Below are 20824 nucleotides of genomic sequence, written 5' to 3' on the forward strand. Positions count from 1 at the left end.
CGAGCTCCCACGCTCTCGGCCTCATCGAGCTCCCACGCTCGCGGCCTCATTGAGCTCCCACGCTCTCGGCCCCATCGAGCTCCCACGCCCTCGGCCTCATTGAGCTCCCACGCTCTCGGCCTCATCGAGTTTCCACACTCACCATCCCGGATCGAGCCTCCACACTCTTCCGCATTCAGCTCCGCGACTCCGGCCGCACTCTGCTCCAAGCTTCGTCTCAACGTCTACGACCCTGCCAACAACCGACTGCTGTAACCAAGACTACTAAATAAATATGAAAACCCACTAAACACTGTGTAGCTAATCTACCCAACAACATAACATAATCGTACGTTACAGCTGGAAGGCTACACATGAAACATGCCGCAAGGTTAAGAAACTAGAGCCGCAAGGTCACTGCAAAGAGTGAGCCATAAGGTCCCAGGGTCCAAAAAAGTGTTTACGCCCGAAGTCAAAGAGTAGGTGGGTCCACGCCCAAACAAAGCAACTACTATTGCAAGCCAGACGTGATACAGCTGATATCGAAACGTTCAAAATACTGAATAATTTGGAGGATGTTGATTAGGACAACTTTTTCAAAAGGTCAGATGTAACATGGACAAGAGCAACGGTTTCAGGGTCAACAAGCCACAATGTAGGACTGAGAACAGGTGATACCTTTTCACCCACAGGGTTATAAACCCATGGAACCGCCTACCCACCGAAGCAGTAAATGCCAATACTTTGCTGAACTTTAAAATCCAGCTTGAAAAAGTCATCAGGACGAATGGGGGGATATTTGAGAAGCCGCCGGCTTCCTGTCTTCATCAAGGCCACTAGAGTGTTAGTGGCCCTCAGGTAAATTACGGTTAATTTGAGTATGTGTAGCATATAATGCAAAATGCGGATGAAATATGTAGTCTTCCCTCAGTAAAATATGGTTTTCATGTTACGAAAGGTCTTCTTTGAAGAAGGTGCTTTGAAGATTATGCTAAACATAATCTCACTCCACAAATTCTCTTGTGTCAACTACATTTACAAAACCCTGTTCTTAAATGCAAATCCTTGTCTGAAACTCTCCCTGGACAGATGTAATAGGATCTATTATCACCACACCAGAAATAAATATCTCTTTGATATCCCCAGAGTTAAACTTAATCTGTGTAAACACTCTATGCAAATAAAGGGACCCAGTTTATGGAACTCACTCCCTACTGAATTGAAAAGCTGTCCAACTTTTACATCATTCAAAATCAATACCAAAAAGTACCTAATTTCATCTTCATAGTTTTTCACTTTTTGCCTTAAAATTGCACTGTATCTAATGCTACCCAATCTCCCAACCTTTGTTCCCAATTTGAACATCTTTACCATTGTGATCATTGCTGTCTTCTTATATGTGCTGCCAATCTGCTGTATGGTGTTTATAAATCTTGTTTATCTGTATCTATTGCTACCCAGTCTCCCAATCTTTATGTACGCAATCTGAACATCTTTACCATTGTGATCATTGCTGTCTTGTATGTGCTGTCAATCTGCTGTATGGTGTCTATTAACCTTATTTAAATTACTAATCAAGCTGTCAATGTAATCAATTAGAGCTTTAATATAACAATGTGCTTTAATATACTTACTTATCTCTCTCATCTCATTTTTCTCTTGTAATGTATCTTTATTTATTTATTTTTTTTTTGAGATATATACAAGAGTTGTTACATTCTTGTACAGCCACTAGTACGCGTAGCGTTTCGGGCAGGTCCCTGGAATACGATCCCCTGCCGCGAAGAATCGTTTTTTCATCCAAGTACACATTTTACTGTTGCGTTAAACAGAGGCTACAGTTAAGGAATTGCGCCCAGTAAATCCTCCCCGGCCAGGATACGAACCCATGACATAGCGCTCGCGGAACGCCAGGCGAGTGTCTTACCACTACACCACGGAGACTGTTATTTATATCATTTATCAATTCTGATAGAAATTACCTACTTAAAATTATCTGCTAGATTAAGGACCTGCCCGAAACACTGTGCATACTAGTGGCTTTACAAGAATGTAAATACTGTACTATCCAATGTATTCTCACAAACCCAATGTACCTTCTTGTATATAAATAAATAAATAAATAAATAAAGGTGGAGTCAGGGTGCAGAGTCGATCCTTCCTGACTATTAGAGACGCAAGAGTCCCATCCCTATTGTGAAAATAATAATTACGGTCAGAAATATAACCGTGTATTTATAATCTCAGGACTTTAATAACAACCTGCCCGAAACGCTTTGCGTAATAGTGGCTTTAGGCATTGTATGTACTAGCTCTATCTATTAATCCAACAAACTTTGTAAAATCTCTTTATGTATGTACCTTACCTAAATAAACATTTATTTATTTATTTATTTATAAATTTAGTTCCACTTTGTGGACAAATTTGTTCTGTAGGGGAAACGAGACAAAGAAAACGGGTCTGTGAGCTTACTTCCAGGAAGTTTAAACTCAATTTCTGCAAATAATAGTTGAATTGCACACTCGTTCCACTAATAATAATACAAAAAGAAATGTTTTGAAAGGGTTAATATGCTTGGAAAGTTGTATAAACGAATAACAAATTTAGGTTCGTAATGGAGAAGATGGCTGCAGTGTTGAGGGTTGAGGTGAGTAAGGCGGTCGGTGCGGGTAGAGCACCTCATTATATTTCACCTTTACCCCTTTAATTCACAAATTTCCGCACACGTGAGAGCACGGAGACAGCGGGCGGGAAGACCAGCGTTATCTCTGTATCAATAACGGACAGATAAGATAACTACAGAAGCTGTTTGTGAGGAGTGAAGACACTTAGCTCTCACTCACTGCCCAAACCTGGGTGATTGATAAACATTATATATATATATATATATATATATATATATATCGATGTATTCGCCTTTTATATTGGGTTATATGGATTTATTTGTATTTTGCGCCAAGTGGTGTAGAAGCGGTGTAATGTAATTTAGGTGTGTGCATTGGGTGTTATACACGAGACCATCTTGGTGTTGAAGGCTCAGCTGAGGTCAGTAAGTCAGTCATTTTTATCGTTAATAATTTATATATATATATATATATTTCTTACTTGTTTTAGGATGGGGAAGGGGGTGGGGGGGAATTTGTGTTTTTTTCCTAAATGTCACTGATCACAAACGGCAGTTTTGGCAAACGTATGTTAGTTTATTAATAATAATAAACAACATTGGAAGGGTGCGGCTACGACAGTCTGGTCTCGTTCTCCACTCCCGCTATCCTGAATTTCGGGTTCGAATCCCGGGCTGGACAGAAGGGGTGGGGGCGCATTTCCTATCACCTGATGCTCCAGTTCACCTAGCAGTAAATAGGTACTCAGGAGTTACTCAGCTTGTTGTGGGGTTGTATCGTTGGCGGGGTCAGTAGTTCTATCTTCAGGGGGGGGGGGGGGAGCTTGGTATACCCTAACGTGTACTCACCTAGTTGTGCTTGCGGGGGTTGAGCTCTGGCTCTTTGGTCCCGCCTCTCAACTGTCAATCAACTGGTGTACAGGTTCCTGAGCCTATTGGGCTCTATCATATCTACACTTGAAACTGTGTATGGAGTCAGCCTCCACCACATCACTTCCTAATGCATTCCATTTGTCAACCACTCTGACACTAAAAAAGTTCTTTCTAATATCTCTGTGGCTCATTTGGGCACTCAGTTTCCACCTGTGTCCCCTAGTGCATGTGCCCCTTGTGTTAAATAGACTGTCTTTATCAATCCTGTCAATTCCCTTGAGGATCTTGAATGTGGTGATCATGTCCTCCCTAACTTCTGTCTTCCAACGAAGTGAGGTTTAATTCCCGTAGTCTCTCCTCGTAGCTCATACCTCTCAGCTCGGGTACTAGTCTGGTGGCAAACCTTTGAACCTTTTCCATTTTAGTCTTATGCTTGACTAGATATGGACTCCATGCTGGTGTCGCATACTCCAGGATTGGTCTGACATATGTGGTATATAATGTTCTGAAAGATTCCTTACACAAGTTTCTAAAGGCCGTTCTTATGTTAGCCAACCTGGCATATGCTGCTGATGTTATCCTCTTGATGTGAGCTTCAGGGGACAGGTCTGGCGTGATATCAATCCACAGGTCTTTCTCTCTCTCGGACTCTTGAAGTATTTCATCTCCCAAGTGATACCTTGTATCTGGTCTCCTGCTTCCTACCCCTATCTTCATTACATTACATTTGCTTGGATTAAACTCTAACAGCCATTTGTTCGACCATTCCTGCAGCTTGTCCAGGTCTTCTTGAAGCCTCAAGCTGTCCTCCTCTGTCTTAATCCTTCTCATAATTTTGGCGTTGTCAGCAAACATTGAGAGGAATGAGTCTATACCCTCTGGGAGATCATTTACGTATATCAGAAACAGGATAGGTCCAAGTACAGAGCCCTGTGGGACTCCACAGGTGACTTCACGCCAGTCTGAGGTCTCACCCCTCACTGTAACTCTCTGCTTCCTATTGCTTAGGTACTCCCTTATCCACTGGAGCGCCCTACCAGTTACTCCTGCCAGTTTCTCTAGCTTATGCATCAACCTTTTATGGGGTACTGTGTCAAAGGCTTTCCGACAGTCCAAAAAAATGCAGTCCGCCCACCCTTCTCTTTCTTGTTTAATCTTTGTCACCTGATCGTAGAATTCTATCAATCCTGTAAGGCAAGATTTACCCTCCCTGAACCCATGTTGATGGGTTGTCACGAAGTCTCTTCTCTCCAGATGTGTTACTAGGTTTTTTCTCACAATCTTCTCCATCACCTTGCATGGTATACAAGTTAAGGATACTGGCCTGTAGTTCAGTGTCTCTTGTCTGTCACCCTTTTTGTATATTGGTACTACATTAGCAGTCTTCCATATTTCTGGTAGGTCCCCCATTTCCAGTGACCTACTATACACTATGGAGAGTGGTAGGCAAAGTGCTCCTGCACACTCTTTCAATACCCATGGCGAGATTCCATCCGGCCCAACAGCTTTTCTCACATCCAGCTCCAATAGGTGCTTCTTGACCTCATCTCTTGTAATTTCGAACCTATCCAAGGTCACCTGGTTTGCTGTCACCTCTTCTAGCGCCGCGACATCTCCCTGTTCTATTGTAAAGACCTCCTGAAACCTTTTGTTGAGTTCTTCACACACCTCTTTGTCATTCTCTGTGTACCTGTCCTCGCCCACCCTAAGTTTCATCACCTGTTCCTTCACTGTTGTCTTCCTCCTGATGTGACTGTGTAGTAGCTTGGGTTCGGTCTTGGCTTTATTAGCTATATCATTTTCATACCTTTTCTCAGCTGCTCTTCTCACACTGACATACTCGTTCCTGGTTCTCTGGTATCTCTCTCTCTACTTTCTGGTGTTCTGTTATTACGGAAGTTCCTCCATGCCCTTTTGTTCTGCTCCTTTGCTTTCATACATTCCTTATTAAACCACGGATTCTTCCTTTGCTTCTCTGTTAAACCACGGATTCTTCCTTTGCTTCTCTGAATACGTGTATGAATATAAGGACAATAATTGACTATACGGAAAAGAAGGCAATGGTTCAGTTGTATAAGTCTCTGGTCATTAGGTTTTATTATATCATGCACTGGACTATATCCAATCCTATCTTAGTGATAGACACCAATGTGTAGCCATCAATAATATAATCTCTCCCATTCTACCAATAACCGTTGGGAGTGCCACAGGGCAGCATCTTGGGACCTCTTCTATTTCTTATATACATCAATGATCTGCCTAATGTCTCTAACATTCTGAAACCTATTTTGTTTGTTGATGATACTACCCTCATCTACTCCAACCCCAACCCACATACACTAAATGATGTTGTTAATAATGAACTAAAAAAAGTCCACTTATGGATGTCAACCAACAAACTAACACTTAACATAGAAAAGACCTACTACATCCTATTTGGAAGCAAATCTACAAATGCAATTCAGCTTCAGATTAACAATGTAAACATTAGCAATAAAAATGATGGACAGTTTCTTGGCATATTCCTAGACAAGAGACTCAACTTCAGTACCCACATACAACACATAACCAAGAAAGTCTCTAAAACAGTTGGTATACTCTCCAAAATCAGATATTATGTACCTAACTCTGCTCTCATATCTCTATATTATGCACTAATCTATCCCTATCTCAATTATGGTATCTGTGCATGGGGTTCAACCACTGCAAACCACCTCAAGTCCATCATCACCCAGCAAAAATCTGCTATCAGAATAATATCAAATTCTGCTTTCAGACAACACACAGCCCCCTTGTTTAACTCCCTAAACATGCTAAACATAATCTCACTCCATAAATTCTCTTGTGTCAACTACATTTACAAAACCCTGTTCTTAAATGCAAATCCTTGTCAGAAACTCTTCCTGGACAGATGTAATAGGACCCATTATCACCACACCAGAAATAAATATCTCTTTGATATCCCCAGAGTTAAACTTAATCTGTGTAAACACTCTATGCAAATAAAGGGACCCAGTTTATGGAACTCACTCCCTACTGAATTGAAAAGCTGTCCAACTTTTACATCATTCAAAATCAATACTAAAAAGTACCTAATTTCATCTTCATAGTTTTTCACTTTTTGCCTTAAAATTGCACTGTATCTATTGCTACCCAATCTCCTAACCTTTATGTTCCCAATTTGAACATCTTTACAATTGTGATCATTGCTGTCTTCTTATATGTGCTGCCAATCTACTGTATGGTGTTTATAAATCTTGTTTATCTGTATCTTTTGCTACCCAGTCTCCCAATCTTTATGTACCCAATCTGAACATCTTTACCATTGTGATCATTGCTGTCTTGTATGTGCTGTCAATCTGCTGTATGGTGTCTATTAATCTTGTTTAAATTACTAATCAAGCTGTCAATGTAATCAATCAGAGCTTTAATATAACAATGTGCTTTAATATACTTACTAAGATCTCTCGTCTCATTTTTCTCATGCAATGTATCTTTATCATTTATCAATTCTGATAGAAATTACCTACTTAAAATTATCTGCTAGATTAAGAACCTGCCCGAAACGCTGCGCGTACTAGTGGCTTTACAAGAATGTAAATACTGTACTATCCAATGTATTCTCACAAACCCAATGTACCTTCTTGTATATATATAAATAAATAAATAAATAAATAAAAATATCCAAGCATGGAGACTTGTTCGTCAGAAGGCCGGAGCTGCTCTGGAGAAGGTGCAACACCGGGCAACAAAAGTCATTCCAGCACTAAGTTAACTCTGGTATCAGGAACGGTTGAGGGCCACAGGGGCTAACAACACTACCAACCAGGCATCACAGAACGGATCTTATTGACACTTTTAAAATACTGAACGATTTGGAGGATGTTGATCCGGACAATATGTTCAGAAGGTCAGATGTAACACAAACAAGGAACAACAACGGTGTCACGCTCAACAAGCCACAATGTTGGACTGACAACAGCAGATGCTTCTTCACCCACAGGGTTATTAACCCACGGAACCCCCTACCCGCCGGAGCCCTAAATGCCAAAACTGTTATGGGTTTTATAATATACCTGGAAAAGATCAAAGCAAATAATAATAAATAAATAAATAAATGTTTATTTAGGTAAGGTACATATATACAAAAGATTTTACAAAGTTTGTTGGATTAATAGATAGAGCTAGTACATACAATGCCTAAAGCCACTATTACGCAAAGCGTTTCGGGCAGGAAGAACATTAATGACTAAAGCTTAATACTAATGGGTATAAAGAATAAAATGTGTTGAGAACAAATAAAAATAGAGGTAAAAGAGGGGGGAACATGGCTGAAAAAGCAGCACAAATACAATTACAAATTATTACAGACAATTACATTCAAACAGCGTTGTTTAAAAAAAAAACAGACATGGGTTGACAACAGAGGGGTAAGGTAGGTTACAGGGAATTTATTAGGTAGTGCTTCGTTTTTATCTTAAACTGGTTGAGAGAGGTACAGTCTTTAACATGGTTGGGAAGGTCATTCCACATTCTGGGTCCCTTGATTTGTAGAGCATTTCTAGTTTGATTAAGTCGTACTCTTGGAATATCAAAACTGTATTTATTTCTGGTGTGGTGCTCATGGGTTCTGTTACAACCTTCAATGAAGCTTTTGAGGTCAGGATTGGCATTACAGTTCAGCATTTTATATATGTATAATACACATGAGAGAATGTGCAGTGACTTAATATCTAACATATTCAGAGATTTGAGTAGGGGTACCGAGTGATGTCTGGGGCTAGAGTTGGATATTGTCCTAATAGCAGCTTTGTGTTGAATAATTAGAGGACGTAAATGATTTTGGGTAGTAGAACCCCAAGCACAAATACCATAGTTGAGTTATGGATAGATGAGGGAGTAATAGTGTGTCATCAGGGCAGGGCGGGGTACATAATATCTGATCTTAGAAAGAATGCCAACAGTTTTTGAAACTTTTTTTTGCTATATTTAGAATGTGTCCCTGGAAATTCAACTTGTGGTCAATGAGAACGCCAAGGAACTTGCCATCTAATTTGTTACAAATTTTGGTATTTATTTTGAGATTTATTTGATTAGAGGATTTATTGCCAAACAGAATATAGAAAGTTTTGTCAATGTTCAGGGTGAGTTTGTTGGCAGTTAACCAAAGATGGACTTTATTTAGCTTTATTTAGCAAATGGGGGGGGGGGACCTTCAACAAGCCGCCGGCTTCCTGTCCTCGTTGAGGCCACTATGGTTAGTGGCCCTTGGGTAAATCGGGTAAATATACACACACACATTTAATATACCAATGTACTTTAATATACTTTCTAATCTCTCTCATCTCATTTTTTCTTGCAATGTATGTGTTATCATTTTATTAATTCTGCTAGAATTTACCTACTTAAAATTATCTGTTAGATTTAGGACCTGCCCGAAATGCTGCATGTACGTGGCTTTACAAGATTGTAAATACTATGCTATGTATTCTCACAAACCCGATGTACCTTCTTGTATATAAATAAATAAATTATATACTTTACATCTATCTATATTTTTATAAATCATAATGAACCACATAAGTAATTTTGGTGTGATAGTAATGAAATCTTAGGATAGTATAGAGGTACACATTCCTGAGACATGGAACTTCAAGAACAAGACATAAATTTAAACTATCTAAACGAAGCTGCCAAAGAAATATAAGAAAATTCACTTTCAGAGTGGTCGCAAGTTGGAACAAGTTGAGTGAGGTGGTGGCCAAAACCATCAGTAGTTTCAAAGCGTTATACTGTATGGCAGAGTGCTGGGAAGACGGGACACCACGAGCGTAGCTCTCCCCCTGTAACTACACATAGGTAAATACACTTGGGTAATTACTACGACATATTAACTCCAGCAGCTGACGCAGCAAAACACTGAGAAATATACTATGCACGTCACTATTATTACTGTGAACACTGCTATTACTCTCAGATTCTTGTCACTAAATCATGAATGTGAATAATTTTCCACATTATTATTTTCTAAAAGAACACGAGGTCATTTTGCATGATGTGTAGATTTACAAACCGGCTGTTTGCTGTGAAAATCTGCCTCCCGCTGTGAACATCAGAACGTGCCGTCTTCGTTTTGTTTTGCCCGAAACACTTATGCGTGATAGTGGCTGTACAAGAATGTAAGAATGTGCATATATAGCTCACTATATATAGTATATACAGTTCACTTGTATATATAAATAAATAAATAAAATAGCATTGCATTCACTGATATCTGAATCTTGTACATTATTTTTATTAGTCAGGATCATTTATAACACTTTCATCACAAAATTGAAGTTATTTAATTTGTGATTATTAAGTGGTGGTGTGGCCCCCAACTTGTGCAGTTGTACTGAGAGTTGCAACTGCATGTGTCAACCTTGGTCGCTCTGACAGTACTGAGGCACACTCAGCCAGGAGGGATGCAGAATATTTGTTTATTTTTCAAGATGCCAACTGTTTACTGGATTCCTGAGGAACGGGATGGGAACCCCGTGGGAGCTCTCGCAAGTCCCATTTCTGCAGGACATGTGACAGTCACAATAATACTGACAGACATGATATGTAGGGTGGTGTACCCCCTTTCCTTGTAATATCACAGGTTGTGCAGTACACTGGCCAAATCCAGACTATAAATCATTTTGCACAAGTTTACTTCCTAAGAATGTTGTTTCATGATGCGAAGATCATAAACAGCACAGTGTTCACTGACATCTGAACAGTGTATATAATCGTTATCATAGTCAGGATCTTCTATGATACTATCATCACCAAAAAATAGCAGTTACATAGATTGTTTGTCATTTTTAAGTGATGCAGCAGAACAAGCTGAACAGCTGTGCTGTTAGCTTATACTGCATATGCCAACAGCTGTGCTGTTAGCTTATACTGCATATGCCAACAGCTGTGCTGTTAGCTTATACTGCATATGCCAACAGCTGTGCTGTTAGCTTATACTGCATATGCCAACAGCTGTGCTGTTAGCTTATACTGCATATGCCAACAGCTGTGCTGTTAGCTTATACTGCATATGCCAACAGCTGTGCTGTTAGCTTATACTGCATATGCCAACAGCTGTGCTGTTAGCTTATACTGCATATGCCACCTTTGGTTGCTTACTCAGTACTAATGCTTTCACACCCCAGGAATGGTGTCCACAAATTTGTCTCAAAGTGACATCTGTTTACTGGAAGTCTAAGAAAACTGACAAGAACCCCTGTGTACCCGCAGGAAATTAAAATCTTATGCAGCATTTCAAATCATCCCTGTATGACTAGCATAGTGTGGTCAGATATGACAAAAGCATCCTTGTATTAGTAGTAGTGGAATGGTTAAAAATCCAGTAATATTGGGTTTCATATTATTTTTGCAGGGAAAGTTGCCATGAACATCTCTTAAGGATTAACAATAATTGCATGTGGAATCTGACATGACCATGAAACAAAATAGCACTGCAATTCACTACTAAAAATTTCATCTCATTAAATTTTCTTTGATTAATCCATTTACTTGCAGGTGGTACTCTTATTTTGACAGGTTTATATTTACAAGAAACATGTATAGCATGTGAAGACCAAAAATATTGTTTCTTCTTTAAAAATCATCTGAAATTTTTTTTAGGTCGCAAGTATGGGTGCTATTGCAAAGACAGTCCAAGTGTCTTCAGAAAAGGACATACTAGATGGCTGGGATCCACGACTGGAAGACTACCTTAACAGTCAGAGTTCCACTGTAAATTGTGAGGGACCAGGTGCTAATTTCTCTCGAACTGCCAATCTGTAAGTTACATAGTACAGCATATACATATACGTAGTTCTTACATTTGGCTATTTTCCCTCATGCTTGATCCCAGTGCATCCTTGGATGTAAGATGTGCAGTCCGGCAGGGTGACATGTGGCTTGGTATCCAGCATGTTCTTTTCATTTGCCACTCCATAAAATGCAACTGTTTTGCCTAACCAGAAGCTTACAAACCCATGCAACTGTAGCAGTTACATTAGAGATAATGTATCTGTGCCACGTTTTTCCAGAATCTCTATTGTAATTACTCAAAAGGTCCCTACAATCTCCATAATTGCTTATAACACCTGCAGTCACATTCACTGACCATTAGTGACAGCTAGCAAATTCCCCAAGGTTTCCATCAATCATTTAGGACAGGCAAAAGTAACCGGTAAGCTTCCCATCATATCAAATGATGATGAGCCTGCCAAGTAAAGAGCATAATGGGTCCAACACAAGGTCAGGTGAACAGAGACATAAGATGGTCGGCGACACAGCATCGCCTGTCTAGTTCCAACTCCCACACCAGAAACTACAAGTGACACTACAAAGGAGACAGCTACTCCTGCCCTCATTCAAGCCCTCTGCTCTCACTCATTCAAGCTCTCTGCTCTCACTCATTCAAGCTCTCTGCTCTCACTCATTCAAGCTCTCTGCTCTCACTCATTCAAGCTCTCTACTCTCACTCATTCAAGCTCTGCTCTCACTCATTCAAGCTCTGCTCTCACTCATTCAAGCTCTGCTCTCACTCATTCAAGCTCTCTGCTCTCACTCATTCAAGCTCTCGGCTCTTGCCTTCCTTCAAGGACTCCACCCGTGATCTTGTTCAAGCTTTACTCTCTGCTTCATTCAAGCTGCTCTCTCCAGGCCTTGCAAAAGCTCTCCACTTCCGATGACCTTCAACACTATGCCTTGCCTGACTCCGCCAACAGCACTTAAGACATGCTCGTCACAACCCATCACGATACCATTGCACCATTTCTAACATCCAACTAACCTAACTACTGTAACCAAACTATAACAAATAAATAAAATTTTTATAAAAGAAGAAAAAAAACACCGAACTCTTTGGTGCACCCCAAGTCATATACAGTATGTTACACAACCCACCTAAGCGATCAGGGCTGATGCACAGACAATGTTGATATTACAGTGCTTAAATTTTGTGCAGCTTGATGAGTACCATAAAAAGTTGTCATTGATGAGAGGACATGTTAGCCACTCACAGGTTAACTTTAAGAATCACTGCCGTCATAATGTGCTGAAAATGTCAGACGCATTTTAGAAGTTAAATATATGACCCTTACAAACTCTTATTTCAAGTAACTTTCAAATGAGTGCCCTCACTAACTAATAGCCAGGTTACCTGGTGACTCTCACCATTGCACCAGTTTCAGTTAAGTGAACATATTGTAATACTTGAAACTAAGTTTCTTGCCCTTTGGGGTTCTTTTCAAAGAAGGCAGAAAGAACTCAGCAGAAAACTACTGTCCTATCATCATGACTTCACACATCTGCAATCTCATGAAGAGAATCAATCCTAAGGGAAGAAATCATTCACAATCTCACAGCGAACAATCTTGTAAAATCTTTTCAACATGAGTTTGTTAAAAATAGATCCCGTCTTACAAGCCTGCTCACAATTTTGAAAACGGTAACCAGCTACTTTGACAAAGAACTTCCTGTGGATGTATTATACATGAATTTTGCTAAAGCTTTTAGTAAGATACTATATGCAAGACTATCAAGGCATATGGAATAATTGTAGAATACTAGAATAGATGAAACAATGGTTAAAACAAAAGAAAACAGAAATGTGCTACATGGGAATGAATCTGAATAAATGTGGCGAGTGGGGTACCACAGTGGTCCATTTTGGGGCCAACCCTTTTTATCATATACATCAGTGACATAGATGAGAATATTACAAACCACATCATCAAATTTGCAAATGACACTTAAGATCTATGGTAAAGTGGGAAATGAGAATGATATTGAAGCCTTACAAAGAGACCTACATGAACTCCACAGATGGTCAGAAGACTGGCAAATGCTTTTTAATATTACAAATGCAAGACTTGCATGTGGGGCATAACAACCCACGTCACAACTACCAAATTAATAGCATTACCTTGCAGCAGGTTGATGATAAAATGGTCCTTTGAATCAAAATCCACCATTCACTGAAAGTGGTGGGGCAGCAGGTAGGAACAGCAGTAAAAATAGCTAACCAAACCCTAAGAATAATTAAGCATACCTTTGACTTTAGGGAAAAGAAGGTAGAGATTCAAATATATGATTTTTGGGTGCTTGGATTATTGTATCCAAACATGGAGACCGCATCTTCAGAAGGACTTAGCCGCTTTGGAGAAAGTTCAACACCGGGCAACAAAAATCATTCCAGAACTAAGTCAATTCTCGTACCAGAAACGGTTAAGAGCCTCAGGACTTTCTGGAGTTTTTTCTGGTGGGGTGGTGGATTGCCACAGCCTATTCCTCTGTGAGGGGACCAGGCTCTAGCTCAGGTCCCCAGTAGGCCAGACACAACTTATGCGACTGATGCGTGATTGTTTAGTATGGAGGAATCTCAGCAAGATAGTTTGAGTCACCAGTGCTCCTTCAGAAAGAGGAGTTTCATTACAGTCAGTGCTGGGTATTTATGATTCTTTGACTAAAAACATTCTTTTTGACATCTGTGACTCATCTGTGTTTTTAATTTCTAATTATGTTCTTTTCGTTCCACTGTTGCTTAATATGAACATTGCTTCTTCTTCTACTTTGTCAGTTCTCCTTAGTGCATTATCATGTCTTCCTTCTTCCTTCTTCCGGAGCCGGTCGGCCGAGCGGACAGCATGCTGGACTTGTGATCCTGTGGTCCTGGGTTCGATCCCAGGCGCCGGCAAGAAACATTGGGCAGAGTTTCTTTCGCCCTATGCCCCTGTTACCTAGCAGTAAAATAGGTACCTGGGTGTTAGTCAGCTGTCACGGGCTGCTTCCTGGGGGTGGAGGCCTGGTCGAGGACCGGGCCACGGGGACACTAAAAAAAAGCCCCGAAATCATCTCAAGATAACCTCAAGAAGATTCCCTCTCTCCTTCCTTAGCAGAGATTGAGACTTGTTGTATATTTTTAAACCTTTTCAAGTTTTTTTGATAAACAATACCCAAATTTGTAACAAATTAGATGGCAAATTCCTTGGCATTCTCATTGACCACAAGCTGAATTTCCAGGGACACATTCTAAACATATCAAAAAAAGTTTCAAAAACTGTGGGCATTCTTTCTAAGATCAGATATTATGTACCACGCCCTGCCCTGGTGACTCTCTATTACTCCCTTATCTATCCATATCTCAACTATGGTATTTGTGCTTGGGGCTCTACTACCCAAAATCGCTTACGTCCTCTAATTACTCAACACAAAGCTGCTATTAGGACAATATCCAATTCTGGCCCCAGACATCACTCGGTACCCCTACTCAAATCCCTGAATATGTTAGACATTAAGTCACTGCACATTCTCTCATGTGTACTATACATATACAAAACGCTAAACTGTAATACCAATCCTGATCTCAAAAGCTTCATAGAAGGTTGTAACAGAACCCATGAGCACCACACCAGAAATAAATACAGTTTTGATATTCCTAGAGTACGACTTAATCAAACCAGAAATGCTCTACAAATCAAGGGGCCCAGAATGTGGAATGACCTTCCCAACCATGTTAAAGACAGTACCTCTCTCAACCAGTTTAAGTTAAAAACGAAGCTATACCTAATAAATTCCCTGTAACCTACCTTACCCCTCTATTGTCAACCCATGTATGTTTTTTTTTTTTTTTTTTTTTTTTTTTTTTCAAATCAACGCTGTTTTAATGTAATTTTCTGTAATAATTTGTAATTGTATTTGTGCTGTTTTTTCAACAATGTTCCCCCCTCTTTTACCTCTATTTTTATTTGTACTCAACGCATTTTTTTCTTTTTACCCATTAGTTTTAAGCTTTAGTCAGTAGTGTTTTTTCCTGCCCGAAACGCTTTGCGTAATAGTGGCTTTAGGCATTGTATGTACTAGCTCTTATCTATAAAGCCAACAAACTTTGTAAAATCTCTTTATGTATGTACCTTTGCCTAAATAAAAATTATTTATTTATATTATTTATTATTATTTTGGAGTTTTTTAGGTAGGAGTTCCATGCTGGGGCAGCATACTCAATAATGGGTCTCACAAAGGATGTATACAGTGTTTGGAAGGAATCCTTGCTCAAGTACCTGAAAGATAACCAGATGTTTATTGGTATGGCACATGCTGCTCTCATTATTATGCTGATGTGTGGGGCTTCTGGTGCTAGATCTCAAGTTATGTCCACACCTAAGTCTTTCTCTTTTTCTGAAGTTGAAAGTTGCTTTCCCTTTAATAGTGCATTTGAAGTACAGGTATATCTGAATACTAGGCCAACTACTGACCAGTGCCAGGATGCAGCCTCCAGAAACTGTCTTACCCCCAGACACCTATTTGGTACTAGGAGAGCAAAGGCATGAGAGCCTTGTGTAGAGTGGGCATTTGAAGGAGAGGTGCTGTGAAGCACATTACCTTGCACGGTTACACTTCCTGCTTCGCGTAACTTCTGTAGGATGATGGGACGTATCCTGTTATGAGAACCCTGTGAAGGATTGGGGCCCAGCCCATTCTCCTGATTTTGAATACTATTTAAAATGAGGAGTACAGTACCAAAATGCACGAACCCAAACCACCCACCTAAACTTAACGCACTTTAAGAAAATGTAGGTGTTTGAGAGTCACCAGGTTTCATAGTACCCCTTATGTTGTACAGTAGGGACCGTATTAGTCGAGAGGATGGGTTGTGTGATCAGTCCTTGTATGTAACCCTATCATGCTTATCCCAGTTGACGGAATTTTAGACGGTTGATTGGTGGATTGGAGACGGCTTGAGGCACTTAAGCCAGATATTCCTGGACTGAGACGATCATATTTTGGGTTACATATGAAGCTTATTATATTTATTATTTATTATCATTATTATTATTATTATTATTATTATTATTATTATTATTATTATTATTATTGCACAGGGCAATCACACTAATGTAACTACATTAATGAGTGCATCATCATGGCTCCTATGGTTTTTTACATTATTATTATTATTATTTTTATTTTATTCATAGAACAAACAGTACATAAATAGGACAAGTAAAGCAGTTCCCATGGCGAAGTGATAAAACGCTCGCCTGGTGTTTCGCGAGCGCTTTGGCTTGGATTTGTATACTGGCCTTCAATAATGTATACTGGCAAGTATACTAATGTATACTTGTATACTGGCCGGGGAAAATTTACTGGGCGCCAATCTAAACTGTAGCCTCTGTTCACCCAGCAGTGAATGGGTATTTGGGTGTTAAAGGATTTGATGGGTCGTATTCTGGGGAAAATTAGGATTAAGGACTTGCCCGAAACACCATTTGTGCTAGTGGCTGTACAAGAATGCAAGAACTCTTTTATATACAGTATAAATAAATTAAAACAAAAGAAAGAAGTTAGTGATTACATAGTGAGTGAAGTAATTGTTTATATTCCTTACTCAGAAATTAGTGTGATGAATTAACACGAAAAGCTCCTTTCCGAATCTTATCATTTGAAAACTGACTATACTCTCCCTACTGCCTCTCCCCTATATCCTATATACTCCAGAGTTACTTCTTAGTGTCAGGCAGTACTCAGCACTCTCAGGCGAGTGGGCCATGGATTGTGCATGCTGAATGATGATAAGCTGAATGATGAGGGAGCAGCAGAATGATGAGTGAGAAGGGTCATTCCATCTCAAATCACCAAAAAGTCACCTATGGCACCCTCTCGACCCTCTCCAAATGCCACGAAATTTTGTAGTAAGATAGCCCTAGACCCCAAATGACACTTTGCAAAATATTAGATGTCAATCTGCTTTGGTTCTTAAATAACAGGTCCATATTCAATGGGCTCTCGTCCCGTTAATGCGTAAGTACCACAAAAATGACCAACTTTGACCCTTCGTTAAATCACTTGTATTGCCTGTAGGAGTGTGAAATTTGACATACCAGGAGAAATTTTGGTGTAGAATAACGTAGTGTATTCAAAAAAGCAGTATGGGTGGCCATTCAGCTATCCATCCATGCTAAAATCACTGCCAAATTTTGTCGTGAGAAATTTGGACCCCAACTTGGAGACCACTTCCTCATCAGCAAAAGGTCTAAATGCATGATCTTTTGCAACGATGTATAACAAGTGCAATAGCAACTCTGTTGTATCCATATGTCCAAAGGTGGCCCACTTGAAAGTTGGCCCCCAAAAAATTATGTGCAAAACTAGTCAACTTTCAAGGCAAAATATCTCAATATGCCTCATTCCCAATTTGGTTTTGAATGACACCATTGGATAGAGCAGATTTTTCTGTTCAAGAGTAACTTTATTTAGGTTGGGATCTGAATTCCTAGTTCAGCCAGAGGACTCTGAAAATGACATTCCTTGGTGCAATATCGAAAAAATCAAATTATGATTCTCCATTTTCTTTCTGCACTGATCATGACTTTTCTAGGGGAAGCCCTATCGGCTCCCCGGAGCTATACCAGGCTGATATGCTAATGTCAGACTTTGGCATCAGTCATGTGTATGGAGTTCTTAGGGCCTACCGGGGACCACGGCCAGAACCTGGCCCCCTCAGAGAGGCAAGGGGAGCAATGGCCTATAGAAACCCCTGTGTGGTTGGAAGCATTCTATGTCTGCCATTGACCGGGTCAAACATCCAGAAAGGTAAGCATCCCAAAACAGACCCCTATTCTGGTAAAAATAGCTACCAAAAGCCGAATTAGTGGATAGAACTCCCCAACAGAAAACAAGCAAACAACTATGACGTCACACGTCACCGCGCCACTGTCTGCACAGCTCCCCCTGTCCCCGGGAGCCCCAGACCTCTCACGCCGGCTATCCACCCATCAGTTCTTCGGCTGATACTAAAGGCACCGGTTGTGTGCTCCAGCTCCAGTGGTTGTTTCAGCACTGTGCCTAGAGTGTGGTGTCTGTCTTCTAGGTGGTGTGTGAGGCGGGAGCGAGTCTCCAGTACTCGGGCTGCATGCGCCTAGGGATGCCTTCCCTAGGTGCCCTGTAAGTACTGCTCTTGGGGCTTGGGGTTACCTTCCACAAGTTCCTTGGGTCCTGCTTCTGCTAGGCCATCTACTTTTTGGTTTTCAGCTGCCCTTTGTGTGATGAGGGGTTCTGTCTCCCTTGTTCGCCTTAGGGTAAGGGGCAGTTTGCACTGGTAGGGGCGCAGGGTACTGCGCAGCTTGTTTTCACCAATCATAGTGGCCGGCTCTGTTCCGCCTGGGTACGCTGTCCTCTTGCGGGGGTTTTATTTTTTCGTTTTGTTTGTCTACCTGGTGGGGGTCTGCCTTTGGTTCTTGCCCCCTATGTACTGGATTCTCTTCCTTCTGGTGGTTCCCCCTGCTAGGTCCCCGTGAGTGTACACGTCCCGAGGGTTCAGTTCTTAGAAAGTTATTTGGTAGACATGGCCGCCGGTTAGCAGTACCCTGCCTGGGATTACCTGAGCGCAAGTCCTCTTATAGTAAATGCTCAGGACCCTGGGAAACCCCTAGGGGGAGTGTGGGCCCGATGGATGTGACCCCGAAGTCCTCCCCTCGCTTTGTGCGAGTTTGAGGGTTGCTCTGTTCCCTTGTCTCAGGGGGACACTCACTGTTTTGCCTCAGTCAGCTGCCTGTGGGGTCGGTGACACCTTCGGCCCGGGGTCCTGCCAGTTTTGTTGCTTGATGTGGCTCGGTTACCCAGTCTTCTGGTGACTAAGTGAGTGCCGGCATCACGGGCGTTGCACGTTAAGTTTCGATGGCAACGCGTAGGTTGTTTGCTCCCCGGAAGCCCCGCGGCTGCCCCTTTTTGGTTGGTGGTCTTGTCGGGTCCCCCACCCCTTCCTCCCTGCATCCGGGTCTTTACCGTATGTAGGTCTTGGGTCGGGGTGGGGCTTCCATGGTTTTGAGACTCGATTGGTCTCTGGGAATTCCCCTTTCAGGGTAGCGATGGAGCATTTGAGCCTGCTCCTCCAGCCGTGTTGTATGAGTCTGCCAGTGGGCTCCCTTCCTTTGTGTTTTTCACGGCTGCCCCGATTTTTCTTGAGGCTGGGACTTTGGGGGACGGCTTGGGAACCCACACAGCAGGCCACAGGGCCTGCCGTGTGGGTTCCCAGGGCTGGGGAAGGGCTGACTTGGGGGGCCTCTGGCCCCATTGGAACCCGCCGGGGTTTTTTCTACCCTCTGGGCAGGGCTTGCGGTTGTGCGGAGTGGGGTTTTCCTCCCCCACTCTCCGCACAAGTTGTTGGGCATTGGCCCTTCCCCAGGCCAACCTTGTCCCTTACGTCCATTGGTTCCGTCCTGTCGGTGGGTGCTCTTCTCCGTTGTTCACCCCTTTTGACTTGGGACAGGACTTCCCCGTAATGTTCCCCTCTTCTTGGGGTTCTACATTACTTTAGGTCTTGGGTGCGACTGTGTTTTTTGGTGCCTTCGTCGTTTGTGCTTGCTTCTGTGTTCTTGAAGGTTCAGGATGGTTTTTGCCTTGATCCTTGCACTGAAATGTGTACAAGTCTCCAAACTTGATACATTAATTGTAAGTGACTCCTTATCATCCTTAAATGCTCTCAACTCTTTAAGACATAACTGTAACATGCTCGTGTCCGAAGCTAGACACAAATACAACAAAATTATTAAGGATGGTAACAGAGTCCATTTCATGTGGTCTCCATCTCATGTTGGCCTCCGAATGCATGATAGAGCTGATAAGTTAGCCAAAGAATCTGCTTTTAAAGGAGCTGTTGAGTGTAACCTTGGATTGTCAATGAGCAATCTGAGAGCAGCAGTACACCGAGAACTTCAACAAGATCTTGTAGATCTGAGGCAAAGTGAAATTGACACCAGTAATTCCATCTATCATCGTACTATCATGCAAGAGGAGTCACACATCTATGGATCATCCAATAAAATCAGCAGACTTCTAGATGTTACTACTGCTCGGCTTAGACTCGGTTACAAGTATCTCTGGGAATTCTCATTATCTGCTGATGTAGACCTGACCAAATGTAAACTGTGTCAACAAAATTATTCGCACACCCTCCGTCACTATGTGATGGAGTGCGAAAAGATACGTGAATTTAGAGACAATTCTATAACCAATGTTCCAGTGATGTGTAAATATTTCATTCAAAATGATCTGCTACCAGAAATTCTAGCCAAATATCCCCAGTTTGCTAACTGTAGGTAGTAACTGAGTGATTGTAACCTATCCACCGCTGCCCACTGGATGGGGGGCGGTATGCAGGACAAACATATCAATTGTGACACTAGCTCTCCACATATGTCAGTTGCTTAATTTAGAAACTGTACTTGTGGTCGATCTCGAACCCATTGTTGATATAACGACTTATACCCATACTGAATTTTGTAACTAGCTCAAGATTGTAACTTGCTTAGCTAAATGAA

General features: G+C 41.3%; 1 protein-coding gene across 7 annotated transcripts in view; it reads left to right on the top strand.

Annotated features, from left to right (window-relative positions):
• The first annotated feature begins 2642 nt into the window (after positions 1–2642).
• LOC123749104 (tudor domain-containing protein 1) overlaps positions 2643–20824 on the top strand; it is a 141160-nt gene continuing 122978 nt past the window's right edge. For 3 of the 7 annotated variants that reach the window (XM_045731213.2, XM_045731218.2, XM_045731219.2), the window contains exons 1-3: positions 2866–3025; positions 9200–9335; positions 11139–11296. In XM_045731213.2, coding sequence (XP_045587169.2) covers positions 11148–11296 — 149 coding nt within the window. In that variant the 5' untranslated portion in view covers positions 2866–3025; positions 9200–9335; positions 11139–11147. Of the gene's footprint in view, positions 2837–2865; positions 3026–3300; positions 3345–9199; positions 9336–11138; positions 11297–20824 lie in introns of those variants that run through there. The other 4 variants (XM_045731215.2, XM_045731216.2, XM_045731214.2 and 1 more) reach the window with 4 other exon arrangements.

Source organism: Procambarus clarkii, chromosome 31, assembly GCF_040958095.1.
Source record: "Procambarus clarkii isolate CNS0578487 chromosome 31, FALCON_Pclarkii_2.0, whole genome shotgun sequence".
Lineage (NCBI taxonomy): Eukaryota > Metazoa > Arthropoda > Malacostraca > Decapoda > Cambaridae > Procambarus > Procambarus clarkii.